We start from the raw sequence: 12,790 nt of genomic DNA, 5'->3' as shown, positions 1-12,790 counted from the left end.
ACACAATGTTAGAGTCCAATTATTGTTCGACGCAAATGAAAGATAATTTCATAGTTAGTTTGATTAATGTGTTATTATCGGATTATATCTATAAGTTTTTGTTATTTCATCAATTTTGTTATTGTTGGTTGGGTATGGTATATTAAGTTTTAATAGTGTTTATTAGAGTATATGTGTATTGTAATAATTAACTTATGGGAGTGACATGACATCTATATGTCGTGTACAACCATAAACTTTTGTACTTCAATGTGAATATAAATATCGCAATATAACTTGAATTGCTTTCAATACCTTTAACTCTATAAGCAACCAAATGACATAGATATTTATAGAGTAAATGTATACCATTTTAATATTTCTAACAAAATTATTAATATTACCTTAGAAAAAAACTGGTTTAATAAAGTAAAGAACACAATAAGCGCAAACAATGAATACACGATATTTGGTGGCAAAGTTCAGCAAATATTGCTTTCGTCTTCAACGACATAGCAACAACAATTCCTTTTGTTTACCATTGAATTATAAGTGTTCACAATATACAACATATATTTAAATATTGCAATTCATATTACAATCAACAATTTAGAAGAGGATAAACGTGACTCATGTTGGGATAAAAGAGTCCCCAATTCTGCTCTATTCCAGTTGTCTTTTGATTTTCATTGAACATTGCAAATATAAACACATCAATAGTTTGATTTGGTTTTTTTGGTGTACCTTTCCCACTTTGCACATATTGTATCAAATTTTTGTTATATGTCTTAGCATTTTCCTTACTTGAATAAGGCTCATTCCCTGCAGTAGGCCAACCAGTTTCTCCAATTACAAGAGAAACATTCCCTGCATTTATTTTTCCTAATGCTGCATAAACTGAATCAACCATTGCATCAAAAAGGTTAGAATAACTCAAGCCACCATCCACCACTACAGTATTTGTGGTTTGAAATGTGGCATATTCTAACTTAATGTCTTTTGGATTTGATGTATAAGCATAATACGGGTACACATTAACCATAAGGGGTGCTCCAGTTTGAAGTAAATAAGCAGTAACATCTTTCATAACATTTACCACATCTTTGGTAAATGCCCCTGCAGATGGAGGGTAAGAGGTTGTAATTCCAGGCATATAAAATGATGTGGTCACTATAGTTTTAGTCAAGCCAATTGAATTTATCGCATCTTTAATGTTTTTCATAGCTTGAGTAGCATAAATGCCTTCGGCGCCCGGAATAATCTCATTTCCTAATACAATCCATTTGAAATTAACATCACCTTTGTAAGGGGCAACATTAGTATTAACCCATTGGTTAGCAGCTTCTTTAGATGATGCTAAGCTTTGCACATCTCCATTTTTTACTCCAAGACTCACTTGCAAATTGGATCCCTTCAATGCTTCTAATATATCAGGGTTTGGCTCAAAAAGTCGTAGAAGCTTAATGCCACACTTCTTGTAAAGACTTACAACATTTTGTGGGCTTGGAAGATTGTCACCATTCCTCCCAAAATTGACACCAATACCTTAGTATAATTCAAAATAGATAATACAAAAAGAAATTAAATTAGTCAATTATATCAACAAGGATATACATATTACATGGTGACTAGTATATAAAAAATATTTAAAATATTATTGATAATATATACGCTGATGTTGGAACGTATAATTTAATGATTATTTTTATTTTTATGATTGAAATAATGACTTAATTGACATCGGTTTAATCAAAACAACATATAATAAATATGTAACACATACTTAATTGACACTAATAATGTCATTTTTTAGTCGTAAAAACGAGAAGAATCATGATTTTTACTTTTAAGAAGTATTATCGACAATCGTTAGAGATTTCTGATAATTTTAAGCATTATAGACCACTTGTACAACGGATCCACCACAGCATTATCCGATCGATATGCATATTGTATATCTATACAATTGAAGAGCTAAGTGAATAAGATATGTTGCAAAAAAAATAAAAATATAATATAAAAAAAATATGTGTGTATAGGCATGCATATCTTTGAATAAAGGCTTACCAGTAGAAAATGACATTTGCATTGCTAGGATTAAAGTGAAAATTAACAAAATAGTTCGGATCCTCCTTAATGAAGCCATAAATTTATGCTTGTTGCAACACTAACTTAGACTAAAGAAAAATATTTTTGTTTGTGGTTTAACATCTAAACTGATTTAGTGGTTATATAGAGTTTTGGTCACTAAGTGTAAATGACTCTTTTGGTGGTTGGTATAAAATAATTACATTGATATGATAGTATTAACAAAAATAAATATTGTGATATGATCATAATGTGATAAAAAAAAATTGAATAGCATACGATTTTTCTATCTTTTGTCAATTATTATGGTAATATTGAGTTAAATAATATATTGATAATATCATATACGAATTAAAATTAAGAGATTTATTTCCATTAATGTAAAATCAATTATCTTAAATTAATTAACTAATCACTGAGACTCCGATATGTGTCAAAATGAATAATATATTATTATCAACTAAATTTCTTTGATAAAGATTTTTTTTTACTTATTACTTTAATAAAGATAGACAAGATTGTTTTTTACTAAAAATACACATATGATAAGAATAAGAGATTTAACAAGTATTATTTTAGGTGAACTAAGAGCAGCCTAAAAAAATTTAACAAACTATAGAACATCGACCCGTGCAATGCACATATCTAATTAGCCGTAAGATGTAATGATAAAATAAAATATGGAAATTATGCTATAGGTTTTGGGTTCGATCCCCGGCTCATTGTAAATAAACATAAAATAAAATAAAATATGAAAATTGCAATAATGAAAGGTATAGGAAAAAAATTGAGTAACATTAAACGATACTTCAACAATAAATTTGGATAAATATTCATACAAAAGAAATTATGGTATATTACAGAAGACTTCCTTATAGACTACATTGGAAGTCTTATTCGTATCTTCAACGTCATCGTCGATGATCAATATTTTTAATCCTTCTCTAGAAGTAACTCATTAAATTGCAACATACAATTGATCATGTGAAAACACTGGCGACACAAGATATATCCCAAAAGGCTTTAAAGATTGTCTCTAACTCTTATTAATAGTCATCACAAAAGAAATCATTAAGGAAATTGTCTCCGTTGAAATTTAAAAGGAATTCTTACATCAGATGATGTCATAAAAAACCTAGATATGAAAATACACTTATGTGGTACACGAAACCTATCAGTTAAAATTATACCAAATTGTCCTCTTCCGGCGTATACCAATGTAACCCAAGCCCCGATAGGTCCGATATTTTGTAAAAATCTTTTTTAAAGCATACCAGTCATGCGTTAAATAAATATTTTTGCTAATTCTTTAGACTAATACTTCAAATTTATTCCCGAACGGATCTACCAAATTTGTGAAAGGATAAATTTCATCTCGAAAATCGGGATAAAACATCTTCGGAAGCATCACTGCACCCTATAAAATCAACGCACAATGGAAATTTTAGCGAAAAAGAATTTTGAGGTTTTTCCATTTAACAATGTTCTAGAAATGATGAATACATATATCCATATTATTTATTCCTTGTTAAGCATCAATCTAAACATATTGGAAATCACTCATTAAATGCAAAATCATAAATTGTATCGTGTGTGAAATTATTTATCAATTTTCATAATCATATTTTTAATAGAAATAACACATAATAGAAATTAGAATATCACAACATTGAGAATTATAGTCAAAACCAATCTATTCAAAAATTTAGAACTATACTAACTTCGGTTATGCTAAAATCAACGAAGTAAGTCCGATATATAATCTGCAATTCATTAACCAACTTCTCCCGGTCAGATAAAGGATTGGGCTTAAGCCCTCATCATTATCAAAAAAATAAATAAATAAACGATTAGGCCCAAACTTGTCCAATCCAGCCCGTTATCCTCCCCTTCCAACTCTCAAAGCCAATACCCAAACCAAAGTCAAATCAAGACAAAACCAACTACCAATATCAATAATGCAAAACTCTCAATACAAAGAACTATTAATCACATAGTAGGATTTTAGTTACGTTATACTTGAGAGTGAAAGTTGAACCATCAGGATTCTTAGATAGAAATAGAAACCAGCCCAAACTCCAATTTTAATTTGGAATAACAAGATGCTAACTAATGCCCATAGGATACTAATTAAAGAACCAAACAAGATAAAAGACTATTGGATCTTATGTAATTTACTTTTTAAAAGTATAAAAAAAATTATTCTTTTTAATACAAAACTTTTTATTTTTTATTTTTTCTAACTTGTACTCTAAAGAGAATAATTAGCATAACCCATAACCTTTTATACATTTTTTACCACCTAAGACTTGCTTTATACATTTTTTACCACTTAAGAATTGCTTTCCTATTCACAATTATTAATATTTGACAACTCATAATAGCTTTTGGTCTATACTAGTGGGTAGTGACATATCTTCATAACATCTATCTTTTTCATGACCTAAAATTTATTTTGGTAATCAGTTCAAACACCTAGGCATATGATTATTCCCAAATTTATTCACATTTGGATGTGGATAGACCATCGAGCAATGTTGTCATAATTATTAATTTAGAATTTCAACCGAAGCCATTAGATTTTGTCTAATGAAAAAGAGTTTGGATAATATACTAAAGATCTTAAGTTCGATTCACCGTAAATAAAAAAAGTTAATTTCAACCGTGTCTAAAATAAAAATTAGAAACCTCACACTAAGGATTTTCCTGCTAATATTCCAGCAAGAAAAAAATATGCAGATATTCCTAAAAAATTTCCTAGAGATTTCACATTAAGGAGTCATTTTCCTCTGATTTGGCGTTTTCAGGAAAATACCTAGGCACATGACTAATTCCCAAATTTATTCACATTTGGATTTGGATGTGGATAGACCATCGAACAATGTTGTCATAATTATCAATTTCAACTGAAGCCATTTGGTTTTGTCCGGTGATAAAAGGTTTGGATAATATACTAGAGATTGTAAGTTCGATTTTCAGCTTCACTGTAAAAAAAAATCAATTTCAATAGTATCTAAAACAAAAATTAGAAATTCACACTAAAAATTTTCCTGCTAATATTCCCGCAGAAAAAAATCTGCAGATATTCCAATAATTTTTCCTAGAGATTTCACACTAAGGAGTCATTTCCTGCGGATTTGGCGTTTTCAGGAAAGTCCCCAAGTATTCCCAACAATTTGCGTTGATTCTTTCAAATTTTCCATTACCTTTTTTTACTTATTTTTTATATAAAATCTATTTTTAATTAAGGTAAATTTTGATTAAGATAAAAATTATAATTAAGAGAAAAAAATTAATTAATTTTGATTAAGACAAAAAAAATTATGGCAAAATAAAATAAAATTTATTAACTTCAAAAATAATTATGGCAAAAGTATAAATATTTTTACTATTTTTTTTTACTGAATTCAAATCAATAAATAATCAAATACTATTAAAAAACAAAAGCATTTGGATGTGGCTTATGTTGGTATGAGAGAGGGAAGTGTTGGTCCTTAAGCATTTGGGTGTAAATAATGTCCGACCTCATAGCTTCAATGATTTTGATTCCTATGTGTTTCTCAAGTGAATTGAAGGGCCTCCTAACTACAAGAAGATCAGTAATTTCAACATAGCATAAATGTTCAGGGTCACATAGCATAAATGACTTGAATTACCCTTCAATCACATTACCAAATCTTGGATTAAATGTTGTTAATGTGACTAGGAGAGTTACCAATGTTGGGCCACCAAGTACATATTTTGTAAAAGCCCAATTGTCTGGATATAAAATTTTTGTTGTACCAAATTCATTGAATTTCAAGAAAATTGGTGAAAAGAAGACATTTCAAGTTGTAGTGCAAGCAAGAAGTGAGACTCTGATGACAGTCAATTATATGATGTTTTTAGTAGTAATTTAGGATAGTTTTAACAGTAATTGAAGCCCAAAAGCAAGTAAATACCTGAAAAAATGAAGTTACTTAGCCTAGAAGCAAGAAAAAGTGGAAAAAGCATAAAAAAATGGCAAAAACGTCAAAAACAGCGCACACCATCGTACATACGATGAGATCCAACGCGGCACGATGATAAGGCGGTTTAAATTGTAGAAAATCTGCAACAAATCTTTCCATCGTACCACGATGACATACCATCGTGGCACGATGAAGGCGGTTGAAGAAAAATAGAAAATCCTGATCAAATCTTCCATCATACCACGATATGATCCATTGTGGTCACGATGAGGCAAAATTACACGCCATCGTGGCTATGATGGATACGATGGGTGCGCAGAAAATGCTTAAATCAAGCTGAAAAACTATAAATGGAACTCTCTTCCTTCACTATTATTCATTCAGAAATATTGAGAGTTATTCAATATTCACTCCAGAGTAAGGAGAAATCTAAGGAGGAGGCAAGGAGGCCCAAGGAACTACAAGACCAATAAGGTTCTTTTCTTTTATTGTCTTTGTAATTTATTTTTACTAGGTTAGGTCGAGTAGATGAACTCCCTTATGAATGCTTGAGACATGTAACCCTGATTTGATAAAGTTTATGCTCAATTGTTATTAAGTTATTTTCTATATTTGTCTTTGATTTAATTATTCATTCTTAATATTGATCACATTAAGTGAATCAACCTAGATGAAATTAGTTAATCCCGTGACAACAAAATTAATAGGTCAGACCAAAAAGACATTTCATCCTACCAATATGAGACCATTAAATTCAGTATTTGACTGACGGTACATGGGCAAGATTAATAATTGCACCGTTAAAGGTAATGATATGAAATAACAAAGGCTAAACTATCAACGCTTAATTGGTTCGACCCAAGTCAGATTGCAATAGAAATAAGTATAGTAATACTAGGCTTATTTTAATAGAAATTAATCCGGTAGGTTATAACTAGTAATGATGTATAGTATAATGCCACTTACCAAGCAGGAGTAAGGGAGAGATTTGAAACACTTAACCACCTCGTGCATCTACTCACACAATCTCTTTATTATTATTGCTCTTTAATTTCTCGTCCTTTACTTTGTTGTTATTTACTTTTATTGAATGCAAAACTCTCTAAAACAAACAAAGCGAATGCAAAACAACTTTACTTTCTAAATTCCTAAACGAAACTAGTAATTTTGGCACAATCCCTGTGGAGAACGATAACTTATCACTTTATTACTTGGTTGCGATTCCGTGCACTTGCAAAGCCACCATCAGACTCCAAGAAGGAAATACTAATTTGGTGAATTGATATGGACAAATGGAAAACACAATGTTAGAGTCCAATTATTGTTCGACGCAAATGAAAGATAATTTCATAGTTAGTTTGATTAATGTGTTATTATCGGATTATATCTATAAGTTTTTGTTATTTCATCAATTTTGTTATTGTTGGTTGGGTATGGTATATTAAGTTTTAATAGTGTTTATTAGAGTATATGTGTATTGTAATAATTAACTTATGGGAGTGACATGACATCTATATGTCGTGTACAACCATAAACTTTTGTACTGCAATGTGAATATAAATATCGCAATATAACTTGAATTGTCTTTCAATACCTTTAACTCTATAAGCAACCAAATGACATAGATATTTATAGAGTAAATGTATACCATTTTAATATTTCTAACAAAATTATTAATATTACCTTAGAAAAAAACTGGTTTAATAAAGTAAAGAACACAATAAGCGCAAACAATGAACACACGATATTTGGTGGCAAAGTTCAGCAAATATTGCTTTCGTCTTCAACGAAATAGCAACAACAATTCCTTTTGTTTACCATTGAATTATAAGTGTTCACAATGTACAACTTATATTTAAATATTGCAATTCATATTACAATCAACAATTTAGAAGAGGATAAACATGACTCATGTTAGGATAAAAGAGTCCCCAATTCTGCTCTATTCCAGTTGTCTTTTGATTTTCGTTGAACATTGCAAATATAAACACATCAATAGTTTGATTTGGTTTTTTTGGTGTACCTTTGCCACTTTGCACATATTGTATCAAATTTTTGTTATATGTCTTAGCATTTTCCTTACTTGAATAAGGCTCATTCCCTGCAGTAGGCCAACCAGTTTCTCCAATTTCAAGAGAAACATTCCCTGCATTTATTTTTCCTAATGCTGCATAAACTGAATCAACCATTGCATCAAAAAGGTTAGAATAACTCAAGCCACCATCCACCACTACAGTATTTGTGGTTTGAAATGTGGCATATTCTAACTTAATGTCTTTTGGATTTGATGTATAAGCATAATACGGGTACACATTAACCATAAGGGGTGCTCCAGTTTGAAGTAAATAAGCAGTAACATCTTTCATAACATTTACCACATCTTTGGTAAATGCCCCTGCAGATGGAGGGTAAGAGGATGTAATTCCAGACATATAAAATGATGTGGTCACTATAGTTTTAGTCAAGCCAATCGAATTTATCGCATCTTTAATGTTTTTCATAGCTTGAGTAGCATAAATGCCTTCGGCGCCCGGAATAATCTCATTTCCTAATACAATCCATTTGAAATTAACATCACCTTTGTAAGGGGCAACATTAGTATTAACCCATTGGTTAGCAGCTTCTTTAGATGATGCTAAGCTTTGCACATCTCCATTTTTTACTCCAAGACTCACTTGCAAATTGGATCCCTTCAATGCTTCTAATATATCAAGGTTTGGCTCAAAAAGTCGTAGAAGCTTAATGCCACACTTCTTGTAAAGACTTACAACATTTTGTGGGCTTGGAAGATTGTCACCATTCCTCCCAAAATTGACACCAATACCTTAGTATAATTCAAAATAGATAATACAAAAAGAAATTAAATTAGTCAATTATATCAACAAGGATATACATATTACATGGTGACTAGTATATAAAAAATATTTAAAATATTATTGATAATATATACGCTGATGTTGGAACGTATAATTTAATGATTATTTTTATTTTTATGATTGAAATAATGACTTAATTGACATCGGTTTAATCAAAACAACATATAATAAATATGTAACGCATACTTAATTGACACAAATAATGTCATTTTTTAGTCGTAAAAACGAGAAGAATCATGATTTTTACTTTTAAGAAGTATTATCGACAATCGTTAGAGATTTCTGATAATTTTAAGCATTATAGACCACTTGTACAACGGATCCACCACAGCATTATCCGATCGATATGCATATTGTATATCTATACAATTGAAGAGCTAAGTGAATAAGATATGTTGCAAAAAAAATAAAAATATAATATAAAAAAATATGTGTGTATAGGCATGCATATCCTTGAATAAAGGCTTACCAGTAGAAAATGACATTTGCATTGCTAGGATTAAAGTGAAAATTAACAAAATAGTTCGGATCCTCCTTAATGAAGCCATAAATTTATGCTTGTTGTAACACTAACTTAGACTAAAGAAAAATATTTTTGTTTGTGGTTTAACATCTAAACTGATTTAGTGGTTATATAGAGTTTTGGTCACTAAGTGTGAATGACTCTTTTGGTGGTTGGTATAAAATAATTACATTGATATGATAGTATTAACAAAAATAAATATTGTGATATGATCATAATGTGATAAAAAAAAATTGAATAGCATACGATTTTTCTATCTTTTGTCAATTATTATGGTAATATTGAGTTAAATAATATATTGATAATATCATATACGAATTAAAATTAAGAGATTTATTTCCATTAATTTAAAATCAATTATCTTAAATTAATTAACTAATCACAGAGACTCCGATATATGTCAAAATGAATAATATATTATTATCAACTAAATTTCTTTGATAAAGATTTTTTTTTACTTATTACTTTAATAAAGATAGACAAGATTATTTTTTACTAAAAATAGGCATATGATAAGAATAAGAGATTTAACAAGTATTATTTTAGGTGAACTAAGAGCAGCCTAAAAAATTTTAACAAACTATAGAACATCGACCCGTGCAATGCACATATCTAATTAGCCGTAAGATGTAATGATAAAATAAAATATGGAAATTATGCTATAGGTTTTGGGTTCGATCCCCGTCTCATTGTAAATAAACATAAAATAAAATATGAAAATTGCAATAATGAAAGGTATAGGAAAAAAATTGAGTAACATTAAACGATACTTCAACAATAAATTTGGATAAATATTCATACAAAAGAAATTATGGTATATTACAGAAGACTTCCTTATAGACTACATTGGAAGTCTTATTCGTATCTTCAACGTCATCATCGATGATCAATATTTTTAATCCTTCTCTAGAAGTAACTCATTAAATTGCAACATACAATTGATCATGTGAAAACACTGGCGACACAAGATATATCCCAAAAGGCTTTAAAGATTGTCTCTGACTCTTATTAATAGTCATCACAAAAGAAATCATTAAGGAAATTATCTCCGTTGAAATTTAAAAGGAATTCTTACATCAGATGATGTCATAAAAAACCTAAATATGCAAATACACTTATGTGGTACACGAAACCTATCAGTTAAAATTATACCAAATTGTCCTCTTCCGGCGTATACCAATGTAACCCAAGCCCCGATAGGTCCGATATTTTGTAAAAATCTTTTTTAAAGCATACTAGTCATGCGTTAAATAAATATTTTTGCTAATTCTTTAGACTAATACTTCAAATTTATTCCCGAACGGATCTACCAAATTTGTGAAAGGATAAATTTCATCTCGAAAATCAGGATAAAACATCTTCGGAAGCATCACTGCACCCTATAAAATCAACGCACAATGGAAATTTTAGCGAAAAAGAATTTTGAGGTTTTTCCATTTAACAATGTTCTAGAAATGATGAATACATATATCCATATTATTTATTCCTTGTTAAGCATCAATCTAAACATATTGGAAATCACTCATTAAATGCAAAATCATAAATTGTGTCGTGTGTGAAATTATTTATCAATTTTCATAATCATATTTTTAATAGAAATAACACATAATAGAAATTAGAATATCACAACATTGAGAATTATAGTCAAAACCAATCTATTCAAAAATTTAGAACTATACTAACTTCGGTTATGCTAAAATCAATGAAGTAGGTCCGATATATAATCTGCAATTCATTAACCAACTTCTCCCGATCAGATAAAGGATTGGGCTTAAGCCCTCATCATTATCAAAAAAATAAATAAATAAACGATTAGGCCCAAACTTGTCCAATCCAGCCTGTTATCCACCCCTTCCAACTCTCAAAGCCAATACCCAAACCAAAGTCAAATCAAGACAAAACCAACTACCAATATCAATAATGCAAAACTCTCAATACAAAGAACTATCTATCACATAGTAGGATTTTAGTTACGTTATATTTGAGAGTGAAAGTTGAACCATCGGGGTTCTTAGATAGAAATAGAAACCAGCCCAAACTCCAATTTTAATTTGAAATAACAAGATGCTAACTAATGCCCATAGGATACTAATTAAAGAACCAAACAAGATAAAAGACTATTGGATCTTATGTAATTTACTTTTTAAAAGTATAAAAAAAAATTATTCTTTTTAATACAAAACTTTTTATTTTTTATTTTTTCTAACTTGTACTCTAAAGAGAATAATTAGCATAACCCATAACCTTTTATACATTTTTTACCACCTAAGACTTGCTTTATACATTTTTTACCACTTAAGAATTGCTTTCCTATTCACAATTATTAATATTTGACAACTCATAATAGCTTTTGGTCTATACTAGTGGGTAGTGACATATCTTCATAACATCTATATTTTTCATGACCTAAAATTTATTTTGGTAATCAGTTCAAACACCTAGGCATATGACTATTCCCAACTTTATTCACATTTGGATGTGGATAGACCATCGAGCAATGTTGTCATAATTATTAATTTAGAATTTCAACCGAAGCCATTAGATTTTGTCTAATGAAAAAGAGTTTGGATAATATACTAAAGATCTTAAGTTCGATTCACCGTAAATAAAAAAAGTTAATTTCAACCGTGTCTAAAACAAAAATTAGAAACCTCACACTAAGGATTTTCCTGCTAATATTCCAGCAAGAAAAAAATATGCAGATATTCCTAAAAAATTTCCTAGAGATTTCACATTAAGGAGTCATTTTCCTCTGATTTGGCGTTTTCAGGAAAATTCGCAAGTATATTTCCAAGAATTTTCCTGCAAATTTGGATTAATTTTTTTTTTTCTTCAAATTTTCCATTACCTTTTTTACTTATTTTTTATATAAAATCTATTTTTAATAAAGTAAATTTTGATTAAGAAATAAAATTATAATTAAGACAAAAAGAATTATTTAATTTTGATTAAGATAAAAAAGTTATGGCAAACATAAAAAAAAAATTTATTAACCTAAAAAAAAAATTATGGCAAAAATATAAATATTTTTACTGAATTCAAATCATTTAAATCATCAAATACTAGTAAAAAATCAAAAGCATTTGGATGCGGCTTATGTTTGGTATGAGAGAGGGAAGTTTTGGTCCTTAAGCATTTGAGTGTAAATAATGTCCGACCTCATAGCTTCAATGGTTTTGATTCCTATGTGTTTCTCAAGTGAATTGAAGGGCCTCCTAGCTGTAAGAAGAGTAATAGAAATCTCTCTCAACCTTGTTAAAGTTAACGATGTTGCATGGGCTCAATACTTTACTACTAATATCCATTGGCTTTAATTTGTGGCTTAAATCACCTTACCTTTCACCTCTATCTTAGAGTTAGGAGTTGGACTTCGG

The 12,790-nt window shown here is 29.5% G+C and overlaps 2 protein-coding genes across 2 annotated transcripts; both read right to left on the bottom strand.

Moving 5' to 3' along the window:
* Nucleotides 1-580: 580 nt before the first annotated feature.
* LOC123893073 (glucan endo-1,3-beta-glucosidase-like) lies at nt 581-2,159 on the bottom strand. The gene is made up of 2 exons (XM_045942994.1): nt 2,047-2,159; nt 581-1,524 (listed from the first exon to the last, which is right to left on the bottom strand). The coding sequence occupies exons 1-2, from the start codon at nt 2,123-2,125 to the stop codon at nt 581-583; spliced, it is 1,023 nt and encodes a 340-aa protein (XP_045798950.1). The 5' UTR covers nt 2,126-2,159.
* Nucleotides 2,160-7,897: 5,738 nt separating this feature from the next.
* LOC123887979 (glucan endo-1,3-beta-glucosidase-like) lies at nt 7,898-9,441 on the bottom strand. Its single transcript, XM_045936912.1, has 2 exons — nt 9,363-9,441; nt 7,898-8,841 (listed from the first exon to the last, which is right to left on the bottom strand). Exons 1-2 carry the CDS (start codon nt 9,439-9,441, stop codon nt 7,898-7,900), a joined length of 1,023 nt encoding a protein of 340 aa, XP_045792868.1.
* Nucleotides 9,442-12,790: the final 3,349 nt, after the last annotated feature.

Source organism: Trifolium pratense, linkage group LG6 (assembly GCF_020283565.1).
Source record: "Trifolium pratense cultivar HEN17-A07 linkage group LG6, ARS_RC_1.1, whole genome shotgun sequence".
NCBI classification, from domain to species: Eukaryota; Viridiplantae; Streptophyta; class Magnoliopsida; order Fabales; family Fabaceae; genus Trifolium; species Trifolium pratense.
The sequence above is the reverse complement of the archived record's forward strand: the minus strand, read 5'-3'. Positions and strand labels throughout refer to the sequence as shown.

Excerpts from the sequence above, each read along its gene's own strand:
- LOC123893073 (XM_045942994.1), bottom strand. The coding sequence starts at position 2,125 with ATGGCTTCATTAAGGAGGATCCGAACTATTTTGTTAATTTTCACTTTA. Across the intron at positions 1,525-2,046 it reads GCAAATGTCATTTTCTACTG|GTATTGGTGTCAATTTTGGG; the intron begins GTAAGCCTTTAT and ends AATTATACTAAG.
- LOC123887979 (XM_045936912.1), bottom strand. The coding sequence starts at position 9,441 with ATGGCTTCATTAAGGAGGATCCGAACTATTTTGTTAATTTTCACTTTA. Across the intron at positions 8,842-9,362 it reads GCAAATGTCATTTTCTACTG|GTATTGGTGTCAATTTTGGG; the intron begins GTAAGCCTTTAT and ends AATTATACTAAG.